This window comes from Scedosporium apiospermum (genome assembly GCF_000732125.1).
Source record: "Scedosporium apiospermum strain IHEM 14462 chromosome Unknown SEQ_SAPIO_0143, whole genome shotgun sequence".
Classification (NCBI taxonomy): Eukaryota; Fungi; Ascomycota; class Sordariomycetes; order Microascales; family Microascaceae; genus Scedosporium; species Scedosporium apiospermum.
The window spans coordinates 948536-970348 of record NW_015971844.1 but is presented as its reverse complement, the minus strand read 5'-3'; the positions used below and the strand labels follow the sequence as shown (position 1 = coordinate 970348).

The 21813-nt window shown below is 51.5% G+C and overlaps 5 protein-coding genes and 4 pseudogenes across 5 annotated transcripts; 5 read left to right on the top strand and 4 right to left on the bottom strand.

Moving 5' to 3' along the window:
* Window positions 1–1157: 1157 nt before the first annotated feature.
* On the bottom strand, window positions 1158–2037 carry SAPIO_CDS9574 (uncharacterized protein; the record flags this gene model as incomplete). Its single annotated transcript, XM_016790929.1, has 2 exons — window positions 1158–1825; window positions 1890–2037. 2 exons carry the CDS (start codon window positions 2035–2037, stop codon window positions 1158–1160), a joined length of 816 nt encoding a protein of 271 aa, XP_016639439.1.
* A 6388-nt stretch (window positions 2038–8425) lies between these two features.
* Window positions 8426–9325, bottom strand: SAPIO_CDS9573 (annotated as a pseudogene; the record flags this gene model as incomplete).
* Window positions 9326–10090: 765 nt separating this feature from the next.
* On the top strand, window positions 10091–11353 carry SAPIO_CDS9572 (uncharacterized protein; the record flags this gene model as incomplete). Its single annotated transcript, XM_016790928.1, has 3 exons — window positions 10091–10361; window positions 10422–10985; window positions 11082–11353. 3 exons carry the CDS (start codon window positions 10091–10093, stop codon window positions 11351–11353), a joined length of 1107 nt encoding a protein of 368 aa, XP_016639438.1.
* Window positions 11354–12000: 647 nt separating this feature from the next.
* On the top strand, window positions 12001–13088 carry SAPIO_CDS9571 (Zinc finger protein RTS2; the record flags this gene model as incomplete). The annotated part of the gene is made up of 2 exons (XM_016790927.1): window positions 12001–12125; window positions 12221–13088. 2 exons carry the CDS (start codon window positions 12001–12003, stop codon window positions 13086–13088), a joined length of 993 nt encoding a protein of 330 aa, XP_016639437.1.
* A 204-nt stretch (window positions 13089–13292) lies between these two features.
* Window positions 13293–13808, bottom strand: SAPIO_CDS9570 (uncharacterized protein; the record flags this gene model as incomplete). The annotated part of the gene is made up of 3 exons (XM_016790926.1): window positions 13293–13326; window positions 13388–13641; window positions 13725–13808. 3 exons carry the CDS (start codon window positions 13806–13808, stop codon window positions 13293–13295), a joined length of 372 nt encoding a protein of 123 aa, XP_016639436.1.
* A 404-nt stretch (window positions 13809–14212) lies between these two features.
* SAPIO_CDS9569 lies at window positions 14213–14659 on the top strand (annotated as a pseudogene; the record flags this gene model as incomplete).
* Window positions 14660–15049: 390 nt separating this feature from the next.
* Window positions 15050–16937, bottom strand: SAPIO_CDS9568 (uncharacterized protein; the record flags this gene model as incomplete). Its single annotated transcript, XM_016790925.1, has 7 exons — window positions 15050–15088; window positions 15148–15272; window positions 15352–15713; window positions 15793–16036; window positions 16122–16557; window positions 16627–16707; window positions 16788–16937. 7 exons carry the CDS (start codon window positions 16935–16937, stop codon window positions 15050–15052), a joined length of 1437 nt encoding a protein of 478 aa, XP_016639435.1.
* A 709-nt stretch (window positions 16938–17646) lies between these two features.
* Window positions 17647–18927, top strand: SAPIO_CDS9567 (annotated as a pseudogene; the record flags this gene model as incomplete).
* Window positions 18928–19278: 351 nt separating this feature from the next.
* SAPIO_CDS9566 lies at window positions 19279–21588 on the top strand (annotated as a pseudogene; the record flags this gene model as incomplete).
* Between the last annotated feature and the right edge of the window lie 225 nt (window positions 21589–21813).

Genomic DNA, 21813 nt, shown 5'->3' with positions numbered 1-21813 from the left:
GATGAAGCTCCTTTTTGCTCTTGGACTCTTGCCCTGAGGGAAGGAAGGGGAGAAATGAGGGGAAATGAGGGGAAAGAAGGCATGATGATGATAACGATAGATGGTTGCAGCAGCCATATTCTCATCTGTCTTCCTGTCCTTCGGTCTCTACACCGTCTTCTTTTTTGTTTCGATTTCTAGTTTTTCCCTTGGCCCTTTGTTTTTAACCATCTGTTGCTCCTCCATCTTGCAAGAGAGGTCGACCTCCTTTGGTTTTTATCTTCCCTTTGTTGTTTTCTCACGGCAAAGCGCGTCGCTCAAGGGTACATACTTACACTACGTACTGTACCAATGTATCAAGGTTAGTTGCGCCATGGACTTTTTATTCGGTTCAGTTCAGACAGGGCGGCGGATAGGCCGGGAAAACGAAGGATAGGGCAGGCCAAGTACGATAGCTTCCATTATAAAAGTTTTATAAACTGCACGTCTTTTTTGCGCTAACAGCCTTTGATCTCATTTGTACCCGTGGTGTCTGCACCTTGTCTCTTCACCTTGGCGTGTCGTTTCCACGGATGATTCGTTTCGAGTTATATCCGTGTTTGTATGTGGATGCGAGTATAAGCCCACCAGAAGCAGCCGGGAAGGAAGGCGAGGACTTTATTGCAAGCCACGAATATATATCAAACAGACTTGGGCAACAATGAAAAATCAAGGACAAATACTATCAAACTAGCAGAAGTGTCTAACTGGTATCCGGGCTAATAAGAAAAACAGCATAAAATGATAGAACGAAATACAGTATAGAGCAAGAAAGAAAAGAAAAAAAAGGACCGAGGTCATGAGGAATCTTCAGAAACAAGTCAAGCTCAAGACAAAAGAAGAGGAGAAAAGAAGAAAAAAGAAAGAAAGAGACAAGGAGAGCCGAACTGACAGGGCCGCGTTTCTCACGTATTCCTTCGCTTTGCAGGTATCATACAAACCCAAAACCAATCATCCCATCCCATATCCTTCCTTTTGTTCCCTCACAAACACCATAGGATATACCCTCCGCTATGCAAAATAAGAAACGGGAGAGCGCTTAAACACCCCCAAAAAAAAAGGGGGGGGGGGATTAAAAGAAAAGGAAAAGCAGAAGAATAAAACGAAAAACAGAAAAAGAAAAGAAACGGCCCTTAAACTTAGAAAGCCCAGATCAAAGCGCTCACGAGCCCGACACAAAGCGAAGCAATTCCGACCCTCGGAACGGTAACCACGCCCGCTGCCTGAACGTTCCCAGACGCATCGGGCTGAATGAACGTGTTCGTCCCCGTAGCCTGCAAATTTCCATCCGTAGGCGTCCCCTGAACACCGCCGCCGACACCACCGTTGCCATTATCGGCGCCCGCAGGGCCCGGGTTCGTAACGTTGTAAAAGTTACCAGCGACGACACGGCTCGCCAGACCAGCCTGGGTGAGTATGTCCTGGGTATTGAAGCCGATCCTCGTCTGCGCAGCCGTAGTAAGCGCGTTGAGACCCTGCGTGCTAATGGAAGAGTGGTCGACAAGAATGAACGTGTAGCGGTGGCTAAGCGGGTTGCGCGCCGGCGGGTTAGGACCGATGTAGGAGGCCAAAGGCGCAGCGTTCTGGCGGTTCTGAAGGAGGAAGACCTGGCCGTTGCTCTGGGTGGTGCCGCCGGTGGTGTTGAAGGCGGTGGCTTGGGCGGAGGAGGTGAGCCCCGTTTGGAGCCAGTGCAGGAGGGTGTTGGTTTGGCCTGCGGTGTCGGTGGGGATGTCGAGGTCGACCATTATGACGGCGTAGGTGCCTTGGAGGCGCTGGGTGGTGGCGAGGGTGGGCTGGACTTGGGTTGCTGGTTTTGGGGGGTCTTCGTGTTAGTTGATGCGCCGGTGGGGGAGAGACAGAGAGAAACTTACAGTCGCGCGGAATGACTTGGCCGTTGAGGGCGGCTTGGTTGCCGTATTGGACGAAGAGCTGGTTCTGGCTGCCCGGCGTGAAGCCTTGGGGTGTGAGGGCTGACGCCAGAGACGCCGCCGTCAGGATTGAGACGGTCTGGAAGCGCATCGTGTAAAAGTTCAAGAATATATCCTCAACGGGATAAGAGAAACAATTGGTAAGCGCAATGCTTGGAGCTGACGCGACAGTATATTATAACTCAAAGAAGAGAAAAGTGGTACGCCTGATTAAAAAGAGGACAAGAGAGGAGCAGAAGAAGAGAAAAGAGAAGAAGACCTAAATGCGCCTCTCAACTCGCGACGCGGACGATCGTGACATTATAGACACTTTCTTCCCCCTCCCATCCACAGCTTCACGTTCCTCCTCCCATGGGATCCCTCACATCCCCCACCGCCTCCAACCGCTCATCTCGACCCTGTCTTTTTTTTTCTCGGCGCAAGGCATCGGCCGCAGCTACCGGCTTGGCCAAAGCTCGTCATCACGCAAGAAGAGCAGAATAGGGCACGTTGAGCAAATAAACGAAGGGGTGTTGAACAGAATGGCGAATAAAGGAATGGTTCGGATTTGGGGGAGGCATCCGGAAAGGTAGGCTGAAACGGAACCGGTGGGAGAGATCCGCGACGCCCATGAAGCAGGGACGGCGTCGCGGGTGAGACGTTTACACCAGTTTTACCGGATCGCCATCACCCAGCGACACATTGGAAGGAAAGTGATGAAGGGAAGAGAGAGAGAGAGAGAAAAAAAAGGCAAAACGGGGCTTTTGGCTTGGCCCACCTCATAGTCATGAGGTCATGAAGCTGAAGTTGATGCACCGATGAACAACGGATGCCGGTAGGTCCCCTTTGGTGATCGTCCTTTTTGCCTGGCGATTTTTCCCACTCGGCGAATTCTCTTGTCTAGCCTCCAACGAGGCATGCCGTGAGTTAAGCTTGACCGGCAAATGTACACTCAAAGCTCCCGGGTTTTCTTGTTCGGATTGGCCCTTTTGGATCCTCGCTTCAGGTTAAAGCCACTTTACCTCCGGTACTTCATCTCATTTATCGCAACCTTAAAACTTCTGCTCCTGTTTTCCGAGTCTCGGATTTTCCCTTCGATTCGGGTAGATTTTGCGGAAATTCCTAACAAGGATCAATGGGGGCCAGAATGACAAAATTGTCCGAGTAGCAAGGACCGCACGATGATCATCGTCCAATGCACGGTCGAAAAGCTCTCTCAGTTGGCGTGAGAAGGATCATTGTCGTTCTCCAAGGAGAATAAGGGAAACGGTAAACAAGAGAGAGTGAGAGAGAAACACAAAATGGGGTTGGTTTCCATGTGCCCCTGCAGCGTCAAACGCAACTTCTGGGTCTTACGACCCAACTCATTCCTGAAACCATTCTGAACCGACCACAGGCCCAGCGTTTGGTGAGCGGAGAGAGAGCAAAGAAAAAGGAAGGTTTGGGCACACCGCACTCGGCTCGGCTCTACAAGCCCATTCTTTCCGCTGTACAACAACAGTGCACCTGTCACATAGAGTCATTGGTATTTAGCATCATCGTTGACGGAAACCTGGACGTCGTGCGCTGTGACCAGCTTGGCAACGAACACTGCGTATCACTTCTTCGCTCCGGCCTCTTCCTTCGTAGCGATTCCGGAACATCCTCGTCAGCCCCCAGTGGTTGTTCCAAGTGCGGGGTCTTCCCTGCCGTAAGCTGTCGGTGTGTAAGTGCGAAGTAGAAGTTATCACCATTCGATGTCATCAATCAGATGGATAAGAACGCATGCAAACCTCATTCCTCTTACATGCATGAGGCTTGGTCAAGAACTGGGGAGCATCGGCACGACATGGCAACGGTTAGCCAACCCCAAAGAGAACGATGAGTCCCACGATGCTCGATAGGGAATTGATTGGAATTGATTTCCTGACTGGCAAAAAGTCAAGGTGACAAAAAGGGAAGAGAGAAAAAAAATGAAATCTCCCGAACCTGAATCGAACAGGTGACCCTCTGATTGAACTGTTGCCATTACAGTCAGATGTCATGAACCAACTAGACCATCGGGAGTTTTCTTGATTGGTTGTTTTCGAGTGTTCTAATCGCTATCCTTATGGCTGATTGGGGGAAATTTTGGGTGCTGGTGTTGGGGAGACTGAACCAAGACGTAGACTCACTCCTTCGTTAGGGCAGCCCCGAGATTCGGGCGAGGTGGGGAAGCCAATATGGAGACATCCAAGTCTCCACCTTTCCCCGTATCAACTGGCAGGTCGGGGTCACCAGAGCGATCACGGCACCCCGATTCACGGGAAGTAAAGACGGAATCTTAACCTGCCTGACAGCCTAAGAGTCCCCGAGGTGTCGGGTGAGTTGACATCGGGGTTAGGAGAATCAGGAGAACTGCGATGGCTTCATAAGGCTCGGATTTGGTTTATTATACCCGAAAAATGGCACCACAGACCTGGGATAGAAACCCAAACTTGCGAGCGCGGTAATCTTGCAAGGGGCAGAGCCTTCCTTCACGTGTGCCCCCCATGGCTTGTGTGGTAAGGCCACCACGATGACGACGGACCTCGTGTCAAGCTCCGCCGAGCAAAGCCCCGGCAAGTTGCGGAGTGGACTCTTTCCCGACCAGTTCAGTTTATTTGTTGCCCTTTCATTTCAGGGACAAAAAGGTGTGGTCCAAGACTGACAGCATTGCCTATTTACTTCTTCAACTGCCTTTGCTCTATTTCATTCGTCAAGGGCACCAGTCTTCTCCCAGTGCCCTTATATTCGAGTCAACTTGTACTAATTATTATGTAGACGTATTCTGTGCTCCTTTTCCTGCAAAGCTTCCTGGCTCTCGAGGAGGTCGTTGTTTCCGCCCGAGACGGCCTTTTCATAAGAGAGCATGAAAATGTCGATGTCGTCAAAACTATTCCCTCAGCTATCGTTTTTCCGCGGCGCCTTCTCGCCTTTGCTGCAACTCGACCAGAGAGTGAGTGAAATAAACTAATACAATCTCCAATCTCCGGTCTCCCCACCATTTCCGTTCAGAAGAGTCATTGTCGAATTCGGGACTTGCGATGGTACGTTTTTGTTTAGTCATAATTCAAAGTTTTTAATACTGTGTTGTCAGCAGAGGTCAAACCAAGCACACTGTTGCACTACGTTGACGCCCCGTTTCGCCACCCCAACGCCCTAATGACATCATAGCTCCCTAGAACAACAACAGCTCTCCCAACCAAGTCAAAAGACAACCAAGAGACACCCGCACTCCAAAGAGTGAGCTCAACTGCTTTCGCTCCCTACCCCCAGGCCAGCTTACGGACTCAGCACTGAGTACAGAGCAGTTATAGGGCATGATCAGGGTGCTGAGCACTTGCCCACGTCTCTGTCAAAGACTCCTCGCCGCAGCCAACCAAGGAGTCTATTTCCCCGCGACCACTATTATTAACACTGCCTCCAAACCTCGTTCTCTTGTCCCCTTCTCTGGTAACCTAGTTTACCCTCAACAATACTAACGGTACCAATACCATCCTCTATGAACCTTCGTGTGGATCATATGTTTCTCTCCGGCCATAGGAACTACTTACGTCCGATCTGCGCGTATGGATTACATGCAGCTTCTACCGCACAGAGAGTTAGGGCTCGCTTGGTAATTCCCCTGGTTCGGAAGTATCGTTGAATAACGTTGAGCGCCTCGAATCCAACTTCTCGGAGAAATGCGAGCCCTACACAGCGGCCAATCCGTCGGCGGGTTCACCGGCGCCATCTTCAGTCATCCCAACATATATTCGTAGATGGAGCTACCGAGCAGCACTAGGCCGTAACCATCTCTGGATAGAGCCGGGGACTGTAGGGAATGTCGCAAATGGCCTCGGGGAGTGTGTGGCATGGCGTTCGACTAAGGGAGGAGCAGAAGAGGGTCTAGATGCCTACCTTGTTCCCCCCCTACCTTGACCCCCCTCACTTCCCATTACAGACTCGAGCATAGAGCTCCGCCCCATAAGATAGCATCCACGTCTTCGCGCATTGCTTGTGCATCGAGGGAGGCACACATCTCTCCTGGTGTGGTCGTCTCGATGATGCCATCATCCAACAATGTACGGCGGCTACCGCGAACGAGCTTCTACTCTTTATTCTCTTCCTCCCAAGAAAGGAATACTCGTACGAAGCACGGCAATTACGCGGGTTGGCTGCCCCAATTGACTTCATCTCACGAGGATCGCACAGTACCGGGCCCTTGTTACGGGTAATGCACCAGACCAGACCGTTCGATTCGCAACTAATGGATTAGCCACGTACCTGGTTAGTATTATCAAGGTAGCACATAGACTAGACCTTGTGACTTCTCCAGCTTCCGTCTAGGGCTGGGGAGCTTAGAGGGAGCCCGACGGGACCCCGTTTCTACAAGTCCAAGCTTAACATCCCAACCAAGTAAACTACGCGCCCCGTGCAGGTGGCGCACAACTCGACCCGAAGGCGATAACATGTCGAATGATCGGAACCCGCCAACCCATCCAACGATCCTGCGCAACCATCAGCCTAGGATCCTCCAAAACGAAAGACTTCTAGACTTACCACTTACGAAGTGCACTAGGTCCGGGACCCCATTTTCCACTACTCGTTACGCTCCCTCGTGCCGCCCCTTCGCCTGCGCCGGGTCTTCGTCGATCTCTCGATCCATTTGATCTCACCATCGATGATGTTTTCTTCAATTGACCTCCATCTCGGCTCTTAACCTGCCCTCGTACTTGTACATTGGTCAATTGATCTCGCCGTCATACACCCCCACGCTTCCGTCTGTGTCTTGCCTCACACCCCCTCCATCTTAAGAACGTCATTTATAAGATTGCTCCGAAGACAGCAATCTCCTTCTCCTCGTAGTCCAGCGTCAATCTTCCAACAATATCCTACTATCCTGTCCTGGCTAGTCTAGTACTATTCCATTTGAATCCATCACACTATACTTCCAATCCTGCGTACTATCTTCTCAAGGTAGAAGAACGCAAGTCCAGAACGAAAATCATCCTCCAAGAATCCACAACAGCTTATTATTCTCTTTGCTCCACTACGTTTTCTCTTCCTGATAGCCTCCTCAACAGCCTCTTCTCGCATCCTCGGTCCCTATCTTTTCTCTAGACCACATTAAACATAAAAGTTCCTGACCATCACTTCTCTGATCACTGCTCTGACACCTCGCTCTTCTCGCCGTCTTCCTGATACCCTCATCTCCGCTTCCTCCGCGCTAGTTTACCTAGTGCCAATACTCACAGCCCTAAAGCTCTACCTCTACCTCTCCTACCAACTCAAGGTTGGCCTTACGGCCCTCCCCATCTCATCGAGCATTCCCTAGAAGGCTTCCAATATGGCCACCCACCAAGGGAAATACGCAGTCTCGCTCTCCAGCCACCCTCCCATGGACCTCACTGCCTACACGCGCTTCATGCGCCAACACACCATGAAGCAAATGGAGGAAATGCATATAGAGCCAATCCACCATGATAAACCCACGACGCAACCCGGACCGATAACTTCTACTTCTTCCACTTCCTCCACCACCTCCTCCGACTCGACCGCGACGAACGGAACGAATTCCACGAGCGGCCGGACATGATCCGTGACGGGTTTCCGTAGGTCCAAACCATACACAGCTACAAGAGTCGACACCTCTAAAACGAAATAGAAAGACAACGTATACCCCGTCGTATTTGTCGCTTCCTAGAACCATCTAGCCACGAAGAGTCGTCACACACGAAGTTCGAGAAGGCAAGTCGAGTCTTATTGACTCGACACAAATCAACTTTTTTTTCTCGTGCCAACGCACATACAACGCTACGAGTTCTTCTTCTTCTTCTTCTTTATGATGATTTCTTCGCATCAGATATGACTCGATAACCTCCTTTTACGAAATCAAGAAACAATATATAACGGGGAAAATGAAATTAAAAGTTGGGTCGCAGTACGGATGAGTGTGGTGCTTGAAGAAAAGGAAAGGTTCAAGTTAAGCACCCAGAACCTTTCGGGGGGTTTCATGATATTGGTGGATGCAATAGCACATTTGAGGCGTTTGCGGCGTTATTATCTTTATGAAATATTGATTGGATATTGGATTCGGGTATGAGAAATCAAGATAACCCCTTGGGAGTTTAAGCTGGGATCGGTTTCGGGAGAATTAAACTACATATCAAGGACTCCTATCTTCGTTGGGTCTTTGGTTCCTCATTTTAGAAACCTAATTCAAGCCAGAAATGAAACACTTAGAACTGTGGAGTTGTGATCCAAATGCCCTTTGAGATACTTCCCCGTTTGTAGATCGTGCACTGCAGCAGACACTTGAGCTAGAAACATTGCGTCGGTTACGAGATGGAAGATTATCATGATGACACATGCCTATAAGGCCGTTTCTTCTCTATGTTGGCTGAACCGTCACCGGGTATCCTATCCCTATGCCAATCATAAACGAGTAAAACTGTAACAAATCCAAATAACGAAATTGTTCATAATCCCAGACGCTATCCTCATCATCATCATTGTGCTCATACCAGCGGCTTCTTCTTCTTGATGCCCAGCATCGCAGAGTGATCCCGCTTCCTCTTGACTACCCTCTTGAACGATGGAGCCGGGGGAATCGAGGGGTCAGATACAGACGTAGAACTTGACGACACAGCGGATGTTGTCGTTAAAGAAGGGGCGTTGGAATCGTTAAGCGGCTCACCATCCTCCTCGAGGACCGGCAGCTCCTCGAGGACAACCCCGCCAAGTAAATCCCCACCTGCCTCTCCCCTCGCCTTAGCAAACGCCCTCCGCGCCGCCTCCTCGTCCTCCCTATCCTGCCTCGCCCTCTCCTCATCCTCCGCCCTCACAACCGAATCCGCAAAATCGATCCCCTCCTTCGCCGCAAGCTGTATCCTCGCGTTCCGCTGCCTAATGGCATCCAACGCATCAGCGGCCGCCATATCCCTCTTCGCATCGGCATTCTTCGCCTCCAGCTCCGCCATAGCGTCCTTTTCTTCTTCGCCCGCCGCCTCGGCCTCCTCCCTCTCCAATCGATCGAGCCTCTGCTCCGTCGTCTCCTCCTCCGCCGCGCGATCGCGCCACGGCTCCATGTTCCTCACGGCACCCTTGACCATGGCATAGTCGTTGTTTTTGGGATCCGTCCGGAACGTGATCTCGGAGCTGCATCGCGTGCATCGGATGTGTAGCCTGACGATCTGGATGCCTAGGTATCGCTCGTCGGGTGGCGTTTCCTTCTTGGCGTTAAACTTGCGGCCGCGGTAGATGAATTCGCCACAGGTCGTGCATCGCATGGAGAAGGGTGCCATTAGGCGCACAGGTTGGATTTTGGGCCCTTTGTCTTTGGGCTTTCGCTTGCGCGTGAGCTCCGACGGGTCGAAGTCCGCTGGGTAGTATTTTGTGAGGACTTTTCGCTCGGACATTGTGGTTGTCTGTTATTCTGGAAGTGCGCCCGATGGCTGGGGGGCAATGGGGGAGATGGGATAACTTTGAATTCGGTAAAATGTTGTTCAACCGATTCGTGGTGGTGATGGTCCGGAAGAGTTGGATGCAATATGGTCAAGATGGTGGCGATGGTGTGGAAATAGTCTACTGGGTGGTAGGATATCCTTATACCCCATGTGATTTTTATAACAAGGCGCCATCAACAAGACCACTTCTGAAATAAATCACGTGACAACGCGTAACAACTTTCTATGTCCGCTGAGTAAGACGCGATTAGGCGCGGGTAGCCGCTTCCATCACACTCTCAGATGCGAAGGAAGGTCAACTGCACCTGCTTTCATTGTCTTCTTTTAGATTAGGTCAAGTGCTTGATGAATCTCAGAACGTGTGAATAAATTCTGCCTTGTACCTTTTTTTTCAACCCCTTGCAACCTTCCACAGACAGGTCTTTGTTTTGTTTCTCCCTGCACACCCTTCTTCTTTTCTCCACCATTTCCTCATGCCCCCAAAAAGGAATTTACATCTAGGTCACCACAGTAATGATGAAGAAATCAGCAATCCCGGACAGCCCAGGTGATTTCCTGTTTCCAGGGTTCTCGTCCCAATCCTACCCATTGGGTAATGTGGGTAGTGCGAAGACTGTCCTCTATTGTCGTAATCTCATGAACGAGATTCCACACCGACAATGCCCAAAAGATCCGAAGGGTAGGGCGTACCAAAACCTAGTAGCCCTATTTCGCGCCATGCTTTTCTTCCGAGCCTTGGAGTCTACCGCCCGCTTTTGGTCCATTGTTGCGGGAGGACTGGGCTTCGAGAGACACGTTAACCTCGAGCAGATTGCGGACTATTACATCAATGCGCGAGTCGAGTTCCTCCTCAATTCTAGAGCGCCCATTAACGATAATGGGATTCTCACCGTGCTCGTGGACAAGTGGCGGCTTCGCCCCCACGTGGCCCTCGAGACTCAGCTCCAATATTGCTCTTCCGAAACGGTTGCTGCGTATACAGCCGAATGTCATGACCTCTAGAACCGGTACATGTCACATGAGCGATGGCGATTACTCACTTCTGGAGACCCTGACTACCCTCCTCCCCCTCCTTTCCCCTCCACGCGGGGCGCTTCGTCGCAGGAGAGGGATAATACCGGCCGCTTCTTGAGTGCCTCCGGCCCGAATGTCGGTATTGGTGGCCCGGCCCGGCCTTCTTCTTCCTCTGGAAGTGCGCCGCTCCATATTTCCTACAGGGAGCCCTATAGAATTTTGTACCCTCCTGATTCGTGGGTCAAAGTTCGTGGAAGCTCTTATAGGCCCCGTGGTCGCGCCGACCGATGGACCCCGTGTTATGATACAGTCGCCAGGCGTGACCCATTGCGCCTTAGCCCTCCGCCTGCCGACGATACCATGCTTGACACTCGAGTCAGGGAAGGCGAGCGAGGCAATTATGATGAGGATTCAGCACGCCGAGGTACTAGTCTCCTTGATCAATTATTTGCCGTCCCGACTGAGTCTCTTCGCCCCCGAAAGCGACGCCGATATTCGCCACAGTCGAGCAATCTAGGACAGGATGATGCCGGACAAAGATCGGTCACGGAAATTGCCGCTCCATCCGCCTATCAGCCACTTCCCTCTATAGAGCACGGTAAGTAAGCTTTTTTCTCTCGTCATTACTCGGCCGACGCCAACATTGCTGTGAAAAGCAACAAGATTGAAGCCTGGCTAACCCTCGTTTTTCTAGATTCACCGCATCTCGGACCGAGCGGCATTCCCCTTTCGCCGACTGGCGGCAACCTTGGCGGCATGCCAGCCAACTTGCACTCTCAGGACAGCACCAACGAGTCTATCCAGAAGCTCATTGATGAGTCCGAGATGGCCGTCCTGACCAGAAGGGTTAGTGATTTGGAGCAGGTTGTGCGACGACAAGGACAAGTGATCGAGGAACAGCAGAGCGTGATTGACCGGTTGGTGGAGGAAGCGGCGGCTCGCCAAGCAACGGGCAATAACCCCTGATCCCTTGGAATGGGCCTCTCAGCGAGCTTCTCCTCTTAGACGGCTGACTTGTTTATACTTCATGTATTATTGTTTTTTTCCCTTGGTGGTCTCTGGGATCATCCAGCCCCTGAATTTGGGTCTCTCAATCTGCTTGAGACTAATCAAGGGAATCGGAAGTCGAACTTGTTCGCATGTTGTCAAAACCATTTGGCTCTTCGCGATGGACACTATTTGATCCTCGCTTTTCTTGCCAACTTGGGCACTTAGCCTCCTTCAAGGTCGGAACTGGGAGGGCCCTGTGAGCCAAATCAGGGAATGTGTAATACACATATATACATCACCACTATGGTCGAGTTCGTGTCTCTGAGTTGGGAATTTCCTTGCCTTCGCGGATGGTGTTGAGTTTCGAATGTTCTCCGCGATATTAGTCAGCAACCAATTGACTGGATTATTCAACATGATAATTCCTGACCAGAGCCGTGCCTAAACTTGATGTTTCTTATCGTTGAATATTCATAGAATATCCTCTCCAAACACTACTCTCGACCGTGCATCGACTTTCCACGTCGCTTTATCCATCTGAGACTGTATTGAGTGAAAACTGACCCCATTCTTCGTCGCCGAGCACACCATCTCAATCCACATCCCAGTCCCCCACCTCCAAAATGGGGAGAGCCGAGGCAGGATCGACCAAAGCCATCTCCAACAAGCTTAAGAGCAAGGGCCTTACGCGATTACGATGGTACTGCCAGGTCTGCGAGAAAGCATGTCGAGATGCGAATGCATTCAAGTAAGTATCGATCGCTCCAACGATCTAGTCTTGTTGCCTGCCGGGCCTATTCGCCACCCTTGAATGCTGAACACAAACTAACGAATTTCCTGTAGGATGCACTGCATGTCGGAGTCGCATGTGCGGAACATGGTCATTGTCGGCGAGAACTCGAAGGCCTTTATCCAAGATTACAGCGACAGACTCCTCAAGGACTTTATCGGCCTCTTGAAGACCGCGCACGGCGAGAAGCAAGTCAACGCGAATCATTTCTACCAAGAGTACATCGCCAACAAAGACCACATCCACATGAACGCGACAAAATGGAACTCCCTATCCGAATTCGTCAAGTACCTCGGCCGCGAAAGCATCTGCCGAGTCGAAGATACCGAAAAGGGCCTGCACATCGCGTGGATCGATAACTCCCCCGAAGCGCTCAAGAGACAGGAGGCGCTGAGGAAGAAGGCGCTGCAGGATCAGGGCGATGAGGAGCTTGAGACGAGGATGATTCGGGAGCAGATACGGAGGGCGCAGGCCGCGCAGGCGGCGAAGAGGAAGGAGGAGCAAACGGAAGCGAAGGAAAAGGAGCTGAGCCTCCCAGAGGGCGAGGCTCTCAAGATTTCGTTTGGTCCCAAGACGGCGGGCAAGGACTCGAAAGCGGAGGTTGCGGATAAGACCAGCGAATCGCTGGGAACAACAAAAGAAGGAGAAGCACCCGAGAGCAAGGACGCAGCCGAGTCATCTGAGAAGAAGGACACTAAGCCTGCCGGGTTGGGAGGCTTTTCAATGAAGATGTCGTCTAAGCCGCAGGCCAAGAATGTGTTTGCGCAAGCAAAGAAGAGCAAACCGAAGGCAGTCATGGCGGAACAGCCGAAGAAGATGAGCGAGGCGGAACGGATAATGAAGGAGGAGATGGAGAGGAAGAGGGCGCGGGAGTCTTCTGGGTTCGGTGGGCCTTCTGCTAAGAAGCGGAAGAACTTTTAGGGGGCTTACGGATGGGATATATTTCATGATGTACTTCGATGATTTCATATTGCGTGGTTTTATTTACGATACCCTGATGAATACAATGGATAGAACTTAAAACGAATAGTATGTGCACCTGTTTTCTATTGTGCCCGTAACGCCGCGCATTTGGTATATGGTTTTCCTTGTTTTGCTCCGTCCCTTGATCCGCCTACTACCGCCTCAAGCATCCACCTCAGTAGCACTTCCATCACGACTACACGCATTTGTTAGCAACATCCAACTCCGACGCTACTCGTCGCGGGAGCAAGACTCACGGAATATATTGTATCCGATATTCATCCTCAATCATCTGCCTGATATCATCCGGTAACTGCCCCGACACCTTAATCGCGTACAGCCCGGGCACATATCCGTCCAGACGTTGCCACTTCGCGACCCAGCTCTTCGCCGGGTTCGCCAGCGTGATCACACCCTCGAAGACTTGCGAGGTGCAGCTTTCGATCTGGTCTTGGGAACCGGCGAGGTGGAGGAACTCTTCACAGTTGGGACAGCCTTCGTCGCGGAATCGCTGGAGAGATGAAAGAAAGGCATGCGTTAGCGTATTTGTTACTCTGTCTTGGGATCATCGAGGCTCTGGGAAGGGACGCTTACGCTGTAGGTCATGATGATGGAGCAGACCATGCAGGCGCGGAGGTAGCGCTGTTGACCTGGAGTGACGAAATTTTGTTGAGACATGGTGGCCGGGTGATCGTAGGACGGGTGGCTTTTTTTGCGGAACTCGAGAGCTTCTCTTGATGGAAAGATGTCGTCTTAGGTTGGAATGCGAAATGCGGCTCTTGGAGATTTCTAGGGTTATCAATGTTGATGGTGGCGGCTTATCAAATGAAAGATGCTCAATCAATTCGGCCTGGTCTAGCCAATTTTACCCGCTAAATACCCACTGAAGCACACCCCCGGTGGTGTCATTCTAGTGGGTCTAACTGTCCACAGGGCTGAATCGATCACATTTCTCCAAGTATTGAAGTACTTCGAAGCTTGTGTTGCATGTGCTCTGCATCTCCCCCAAAAAAGATACCACCCATCAAAATCCCCGACTCCTCATCCGAGAAAGCATGTAAAACCGGCCAACCCAGCCCACCATGACGACCCCAATGCAAGACATCCAACCCACCACCACCACTACCTCCGCGCCCCTCCCCAAATCCAAAAAATCAACCGAAATACGCACCCACACAATCCGCAACCCCCCCTTCTCCTACGCCCATCTCGAGCTCCTCTCCGACTCCCCCGGCCGCTCAGACCACCACCTCGACAACCTCCAGGTCCGCTCCTACTGCGCCTCCGCCCTTAGCCGTTTTCTCGGAGACACGGGAAGCGCCGTATCCGTCGACGTGCTCAAGACGGAGGGGAATCGCTGTTGGGTTCGCGTGCCGGCGCCGGATCTCGCTGCTTTTGCTGCCGCTGTTACGGCTTGGTCGGGGACTAGTGATGGGGGCGAACGTGTTGTGTTGCGGTTGTTGAAGTGTTCAGATTGGTTGGGTTGTATGGTTGGGAGGGATGGCCAGGAGGAGGTGTGGTCGTCTTGAAGGAGAAGATCGGGGATTCCAAAAAAAGAAGCGAGGAAGAGAAGAGAGAAGGAAAATCTCGGGTTGTAAATTTGGTATTTGCTATGAGGCTACAAAACCATCTGATTCCTTCCAAGTAAGTATTCTCGCTGTTCTAAATTCATCATGGGTATGATGGATGCAAATCTCCTCCCTTCCACCCAAATCCTTTGCACAATCTCCAACGCCTATTTCAAAACTAGTTTGTGGTTGTTGAGATGCATTAACACTGTACAGAACTGGGCCGAATACCGCAGGTAGTAGCGTTATACCTGCTTCCCCCATGCCGATGAACTCTATGCAACTGGATCCAACAAATGCATCCTACTTTCACGTCTAAATCTCATCACACACTCATGTCGCGGTGTCGGCTCACATCAGTGATGACATGAGGGAGCTGTGTGCGTACGCCTGGAACTCATGTTAGTCGAAACCGCTGGTGAGGTAAACGTACTCGAATAAACACTTACCATTGGCTTAATATCAGGATGAGGAACAGCATCAAATTGTTCAAACTCGAGCTTATAGTCAGGGCCAACGTTGATGTAAGCGCCCCTGTTTTCCGTCGCATCGCAATACCTGGGAGCAGAGAAGACTGAAAAACAGGTCTCGTGTTAGCACAACACTGTTCAAGTCGTAGAAACTTGAGTCATGACTGAGCGGTCCGTCCTTACCAGTAATACACCTGCCGTTATGTTGCACCTCATAACCATCCATACGAACTTCGTGACTCCTGATGACGGCCTCCAATCCATTCTTCTCGCAGAACCGCTTCGTGATGTCTGGACCGAATTGAAGACCGACTCCTCTCTTGCTGGGTCCGCGACCAGGCTGATCTTGAGGATCGGTCCACAGCATCTCCATCATGAGACCAGACTGGCCAGGTTGTCGCTGGTTATGTCTATCGAGCTTGCGGATGTCGTCCAGGGTGACGTTGTCGTCGGAGAAGAGCCCACCGTGGAGGACAAGATACTTCTGGCCGACCAATGTCGCCAGAGGCAAGGCCGAGAAGCTTTCCGAGAACAGCTTGAAAACCCTGGAATCAATCGCCGTTAGTACAGGGGTAATTCACGGGTACGAGGTGGGGCAACTGCGCATCCCACAAGATGACATACCTCTCGTTGTACTTGGCCCTGCACTCGCCCTCAAAGCCATAAATTCGGTTCATATCATCCGTCTCGTGGTTACCACGGTTAAGGAAGAACGACTTGGGTCTGAGCCACTTGTTCGCATATAACAAGAGTGCAATTTCCGTGGACCATGATCCCCGGTCAACAAAGTCGCCGTTAAACAGGTAGTAATGCTTGTCGCTGGGCGTTCCATTTCTCCTAAACAGCTCCATCAAATCGAAGTATTGGCCTAAGTGCGGTCAATTAGTAACATAATAGGCGAACGGGGGTCCCAGGGATGTTGCACGAGCTGAGACCCGGGGAAATGCACGAACCATGAGTATCTCCACAGATTGTTAGCTTGACATCGTCTGGAATCTCCATCTCTACCATTGTCGGCTCATCGTACAAAAGCTTCTTCACAGCAATGACGATTTGGTAGACATATTTCCTGTGGATCTTCTTTCCGTTCTTGAATCGCTCCGTCATATCGTCGATAAACTCTTGCGTCATCTCGTCGCCCAGTCGTACACCGTCGTATCCGGGTTCTACTACCATGGACTCGAGGTCGAGCCCCTCGGCCGCAGATGGCTCTTCACCGACCTCAATGGCGGCGAAGAAGTCTAATTGGCGCACAATCTTCTGGCATTCCGAGAGCTTCAACTTGGCATCTTTGTTACTCGGGTCGAGCTTGACGCATTGTTTAAAGTCCTTAAGCGCATCCTTGGGCTTTAGAATGGCAGCGTAGGCAAGGCCTCTCCGGAAGTACGCCTATGGAAAATGAGCACGTGGGCTACCAGAGGTCGGGATTTGAATATCGCAAACGGGAATGGAACGGACCTTGATGAACTTTGGGTTGAGTTCAATCGCCTTCGTCGCATCGGCAATCGCATAACCGTACGCTTCGGACTTGATGTTTGCCTGTTGGGGGGGAAGACGGCTGGTTAGTTACCGCGAGGCTGCAAACAAGGCGGGGCAACATTGGGCGCTGGGCTGCATACCTGCGCTCGGTTGGAGAAGAAGGTGGGCTCCTTGTCGTTCAGTTCTATAGCCTTTGTATAGCACTCGACAGCTTTTGGCCAGTCGTGTGCTGCGAATGCCTTATTTCCAGCATTCTTGTGTTGTATCGCTTGCTCTTCAGCAGTGGTCATCTTGGATTTCAGAGGCCGAATGCGGCTGAAGAAAGAAGAAGGACTGGGAGGAGGGGTAGATTCGAATATAATTTTAAAGGTCTGCGACACAGAAAATGAAGCAGATATGGGTGAGAATAACGAAGAAGGGGACGTGAGGATTTCAACAGTATGGAGAGAGAGGCAGCGAAAGAAGGGGGTACAGAAAAATAGGTCTGTGGGCAAGAGAGTTTAAAAGAGAGGATGTTCTGGAATGTGTGGGGTTTGCAGCGGCGGCAACAACAACCAAAGGCTAGCATCAATGATTGATTGATAGTTTCTCTTTTTTGCCTCCCGTCAACAAGGCTGCAGTAAGAAAGGGTACATTGTATTTTAGTAACTGGAACATTCAGTTTGTTAACTCCGGACCCCACGTACATGTCATAATGTATAGCTGATAATAATCCGAGAGGGATATAGTGTGTATTGAGGTACCTGTTTGTATGTACTAAGTACATCTCCCCATGTCTTTTGACTCTCTTGGCTGATTATCTTTTTTCAGTGGGGCCCTTGATAAGTGATCATTCTTCATATATCTACTTCGTACATCGATCAAGATCCATCCATTTCCATCCACACCAACATCAAAACAAAACCTGGCTCCTGGAAGCCTATTTGCCTGTCCATTTTCAGGCTTCTACATCAGTCCTCTTCTTGCAACACAATCGATGTCTTCTTTATCTAGATAAAGATGACTTCTCCATCTAACTCGATGGCATTGGTGCGCAAGCGGAATGACATGGAGTTGATGCCTCCGCCACCGCAGGTCAAACGCGTCAAGCGACCGAAGAAAGTCATTGACGAAGACTCCTACACCGAAGCGCTTTCCAAAATCATCGCTCGCGATTTCTTCCCCGGCCTACAAGAGACGGAAGCCCAGCAGGAATACCTCGATGCGCTCGAATCTAGGGACAAGTCATGGATATTGAACGCCGATCGGCGACTACGCGAGGCTCTCACTCCCGCCAGGCGCGCGACGCCTGCGCCATCCACGACAGCCGGCGGGAGGACGCCTTCGGTCTACGGAAGCGACACTCCTGTTTCCGTTGTGGAGACGATTATTGAACGAAAGACGGAAATCAACACCAACGTCAGCCTGGGCAAATTTCAGGCTACCTACACTAGCGAGGACAATGAGAGCTTTTATAAGCTCGTGGATAAGCAGAACCAGAAGCGTGCTGACAGCAATAGCTGGATATGGAACGAGAACAAGCTTCCTTCAAAACAGATGCTCAAGCAGCGAGAAATCAAGGAGCGCCTACTCATTGAGGGCAAGAAGGAGATCACGAACTCGGATAACAGACCTGCACGGCCCGATAGCTGGAACGCGAAACCGAAAAACGCCCTAATGTTCATCCCTGATGGAGTCGATGACGATTATAAGAACCCCGTGCAGATGGCAGAGATTGCATCTACGAAACGAGTCGTTTACGAGAATACGAGAGTGCCGCTTCCTATTATACCACCGAGACCACTATCTCCCACGCTTTCGGCCGTTCGAGATGCTGTGAACGGAGAAGTGCGGGAGGCATTTCAGACGGACAGCGTTCTTACGGGTGGTGATGAGACGCCGAGGGTTAACGGCTATAAGTTCGTTGACGACGAAGACGAGCCAGCCGTACCCGAGCGGTCTATACCGGTGATAGACCTAGGACCGGGAGACGCAACACCCAACCCTTTCAAGATTCAAGAAAAGAGAAAGCGCGAGGCTCTCCACCACAAGATGGTCGAGCGGATCGCGCAGTCGAGGCGTGAGTCATCAAGGAACGGTTTCACGGGCAAGGCTGAGAGAGTCCCTGTTCCGAAGTTCCCGTCTAGCCCACGGGTCTCTGGGGGTCTTACTCCTGCAGCTCAGCGCCTGCTCAACCGTGTTGGCAATGCTACCCCCAGGGGTGCTTCGAGTCCATTTGGATCCTCCACACCAATGAGGACAAGAGGCTCACAGTTGAAATCAACTCCGAAGCCAAGCTGAACACATTGCTCTTTTTTTATTTACAAAATGAATGGATTATGAGAATTAAACGGACGGTAAAAATACAGCATTGATATCCAGGCGCAAGCGGAGTTGGAAATAAGTGGGATGGGTGGGGTGATTGTCTTTTAGATACATGCATATATAATAAGCGAGTCTTGAGAAGCTATTATCCTTGTAGCGAAAACTTCAACGAAGCTCTCCAGAAATTTATCCACGGTGCAACATTCCATCTCAAGAACAAAGAATTGTGAAGTAAAACTACATTGCCCACTTACACCGGCCCTCCACTCTTCACGGTTACGAGGGTCTAAGAATGCACCCTCACCGACGGCCACAAACACCGCACCGATGAGGTTCGCCGACTTCGCTGTCGACCTGGCAGCGGTAATCTCCGCGACTCGATCCGTCGCCTCTCACCACGCAGCCCTCCGAGCGCGCCAACTCGATGCGCTGAGTCGGACTTCAGGCATTGGCATTGCTAGTGTCCGGGGGCAACCCCCCCGTGCTCCACACGACCAGACGACAACGGAAACGACAGCGTCCGATACAGCGCCGACTGGGGAACAGCCAGACGCAGAGCCAGTCACGAAGGTGGATGAGCCGGTCGAGCCGGCGCCAGAGGTGCAGAAGCCCGCAGTAGTGCATACATCCCATGCTCAGACACTGAATGTGCCTCATCGTGGCGAAGGTGCAGCAATAAGCTCTCTGGGGTCTGGAAGCGTGTTGTCCCAGCTTAAGCATAAGACGGGCGCGACATTCCCGGTCTCTACGGGCGCCGAGGTGCATTCACCGCTTAACCCAGTTGTTTCTGCGGCGAAGGGTCAGGAGCCACTCCGTAGAGGAGGATTTCAGGAAGAGAAGAGGATTGGAGGAGAGCATGACGATGTCCCGCCAGAGATCGATATCAATGTGTTTAGGACTAGCCAGGGCTCGAAGATTTTGGGGTCGCTAGGCAAAGCCGGAGCTCAAAAGGCCGCTCGGCCTAGACCTGCCGTTCAGTATCCAGCACCGTGGGCGGACTTGCCCAGTTCAGCACCACTACACAAGGCTGTGAACGAAACAGTTACGAAGACGACGCCTGTAGCTGAAACCACCCATGTCGATGAAGTGCCCACCGCTCAACCAGAGGTAACACAAGCAGCCTCGTCGCCCCAACCGGAAACACCATCTATAGAAACCACTCCCATTGCTGAAACTCCTAAACCTCAACCAGAGGTCTTCCCACCCTCTCCGCAACCGGAGACGACCGCGACCCTCCCACCTAAACCTTCAGTCGCTAATGATCAGGTCCCCAAACCAAATCCACTTCAAGGCCGTGCATACGTCCTCCGAGAATCCAAGGTCCCAGCTACGCGGCTGAGCCGAATATGGAATTATAGCGGCCTAGCAGCTGGCATGATCGGGGGAGCCCTCACTGAGAGCCTCACGCGAGCTATCGGAGGCGGGGGTGAAGGCTCGGTCATGCTGAGCCCAGGCAACATGGAGCGCCTCGTCGCCAAACTCTCACGCATGCGAGGCGCCGCATTGAAGATGGGCCAGATGATGAGTTTCCAGGACTCAAAGATGCTACCGGGCCCGATCCAGGAGGTGCTCCAAAGGGTGCAGGACAGGGCAGATTACATGCCGTCGTACCAGAGGGACAAGGTCCTGGTGTCTAACCTGGGAGAGAACTGGAGGGATTTATTCGAAGAGTTTGAGGAGACGCCCATTGCTGCGGCATCCATCGGACAGGTCCACAAGGCGACGCTCAAGTCCGGAAAGCCCGTAGCCGTCAAGATCCAATTCCCCGGCGTAGCGGACTCCATCAACTCCGACTTAGATAATCTCGGGATTCTCCTGACCGCCACGAAACTACTACCTAAGGGCCTCTACCTCGAAAAGACCATCGACAACGCGCGAACCGAGCTCGGCTGGGAATGCGACTACGAGCGCGAAGCCCAATGCCTCAAACGGTTCAAGGAACTCATGGCCGGCGAGGAAAACGTCTTCCTCGTCCCCGACGTGCACCTCGAAGCCTCGGGCAAGCAGGTGATAACGATGGACTTCATGCAGGGATCTGCCGTCACTCGGATAGCCACCTTCACGCAAGAGCAAAAGGACTGGATCGGCACGCAGATTCTGCGACTCTGTCTTCGCGAGATCACGGAGTTCCACTTCATGCAGACGGATCCCAACTGGACCAACTTCCTGTACAACCCGGAAAACAACAAGCTTGAGTTGCTCGACTTTGGCGCCTCGAGGGAATATCCTAAGAATTTCGTCGACCACTACGTTCGCCTCCTTGCTGCTGCTTCGCGGACAGATCGAGGCAAGGTCAAGGAGCTGTCGGAGGACCTTGGGTACCTTACGGGCCACGAGAGCAAGACTATGCTAGATGCGCATATTGGCTCCGTCTTGACCTTGGCGGAACCTTTCCTCGAGTCTGCGCCCGAGCTGTACGACTTCTCGGATCAAACTATTACTGAGCGCGTCAAGAGCTTCATCCCCGTCATGCTCAGGGAGAGGCTTGCGCCGCCGCCCGAAGAGACGTATAGCCTTCATAGGAAGCTTAGCGGTGCGTTCCTACTTTGTGCTAGGCTCGGAAGTAGGGTGCGTTGTAGGGATCTCTTCCAAGAGAGCCTCAAGCGCGGGGGATACTTGGATGAAGCCAAGGCCTAAGATTTTATACACCTCCTCTGTACTATTTTTTTTTCCATCACTCTGTATTATCTTATATTGGATGTATGACTTCTTAGGGGTATATAATAGCTTCATGATTTCCACATGGGGATAAAGAAGAAGAAAAGGAAACCAACATGTAGACCATAGATATAATAGACAACCCGCTCTCCACAAAGCAAAAAAAAAAAAAAAAAAAAAAAAAAAAAAAAATCAGCAGAACTC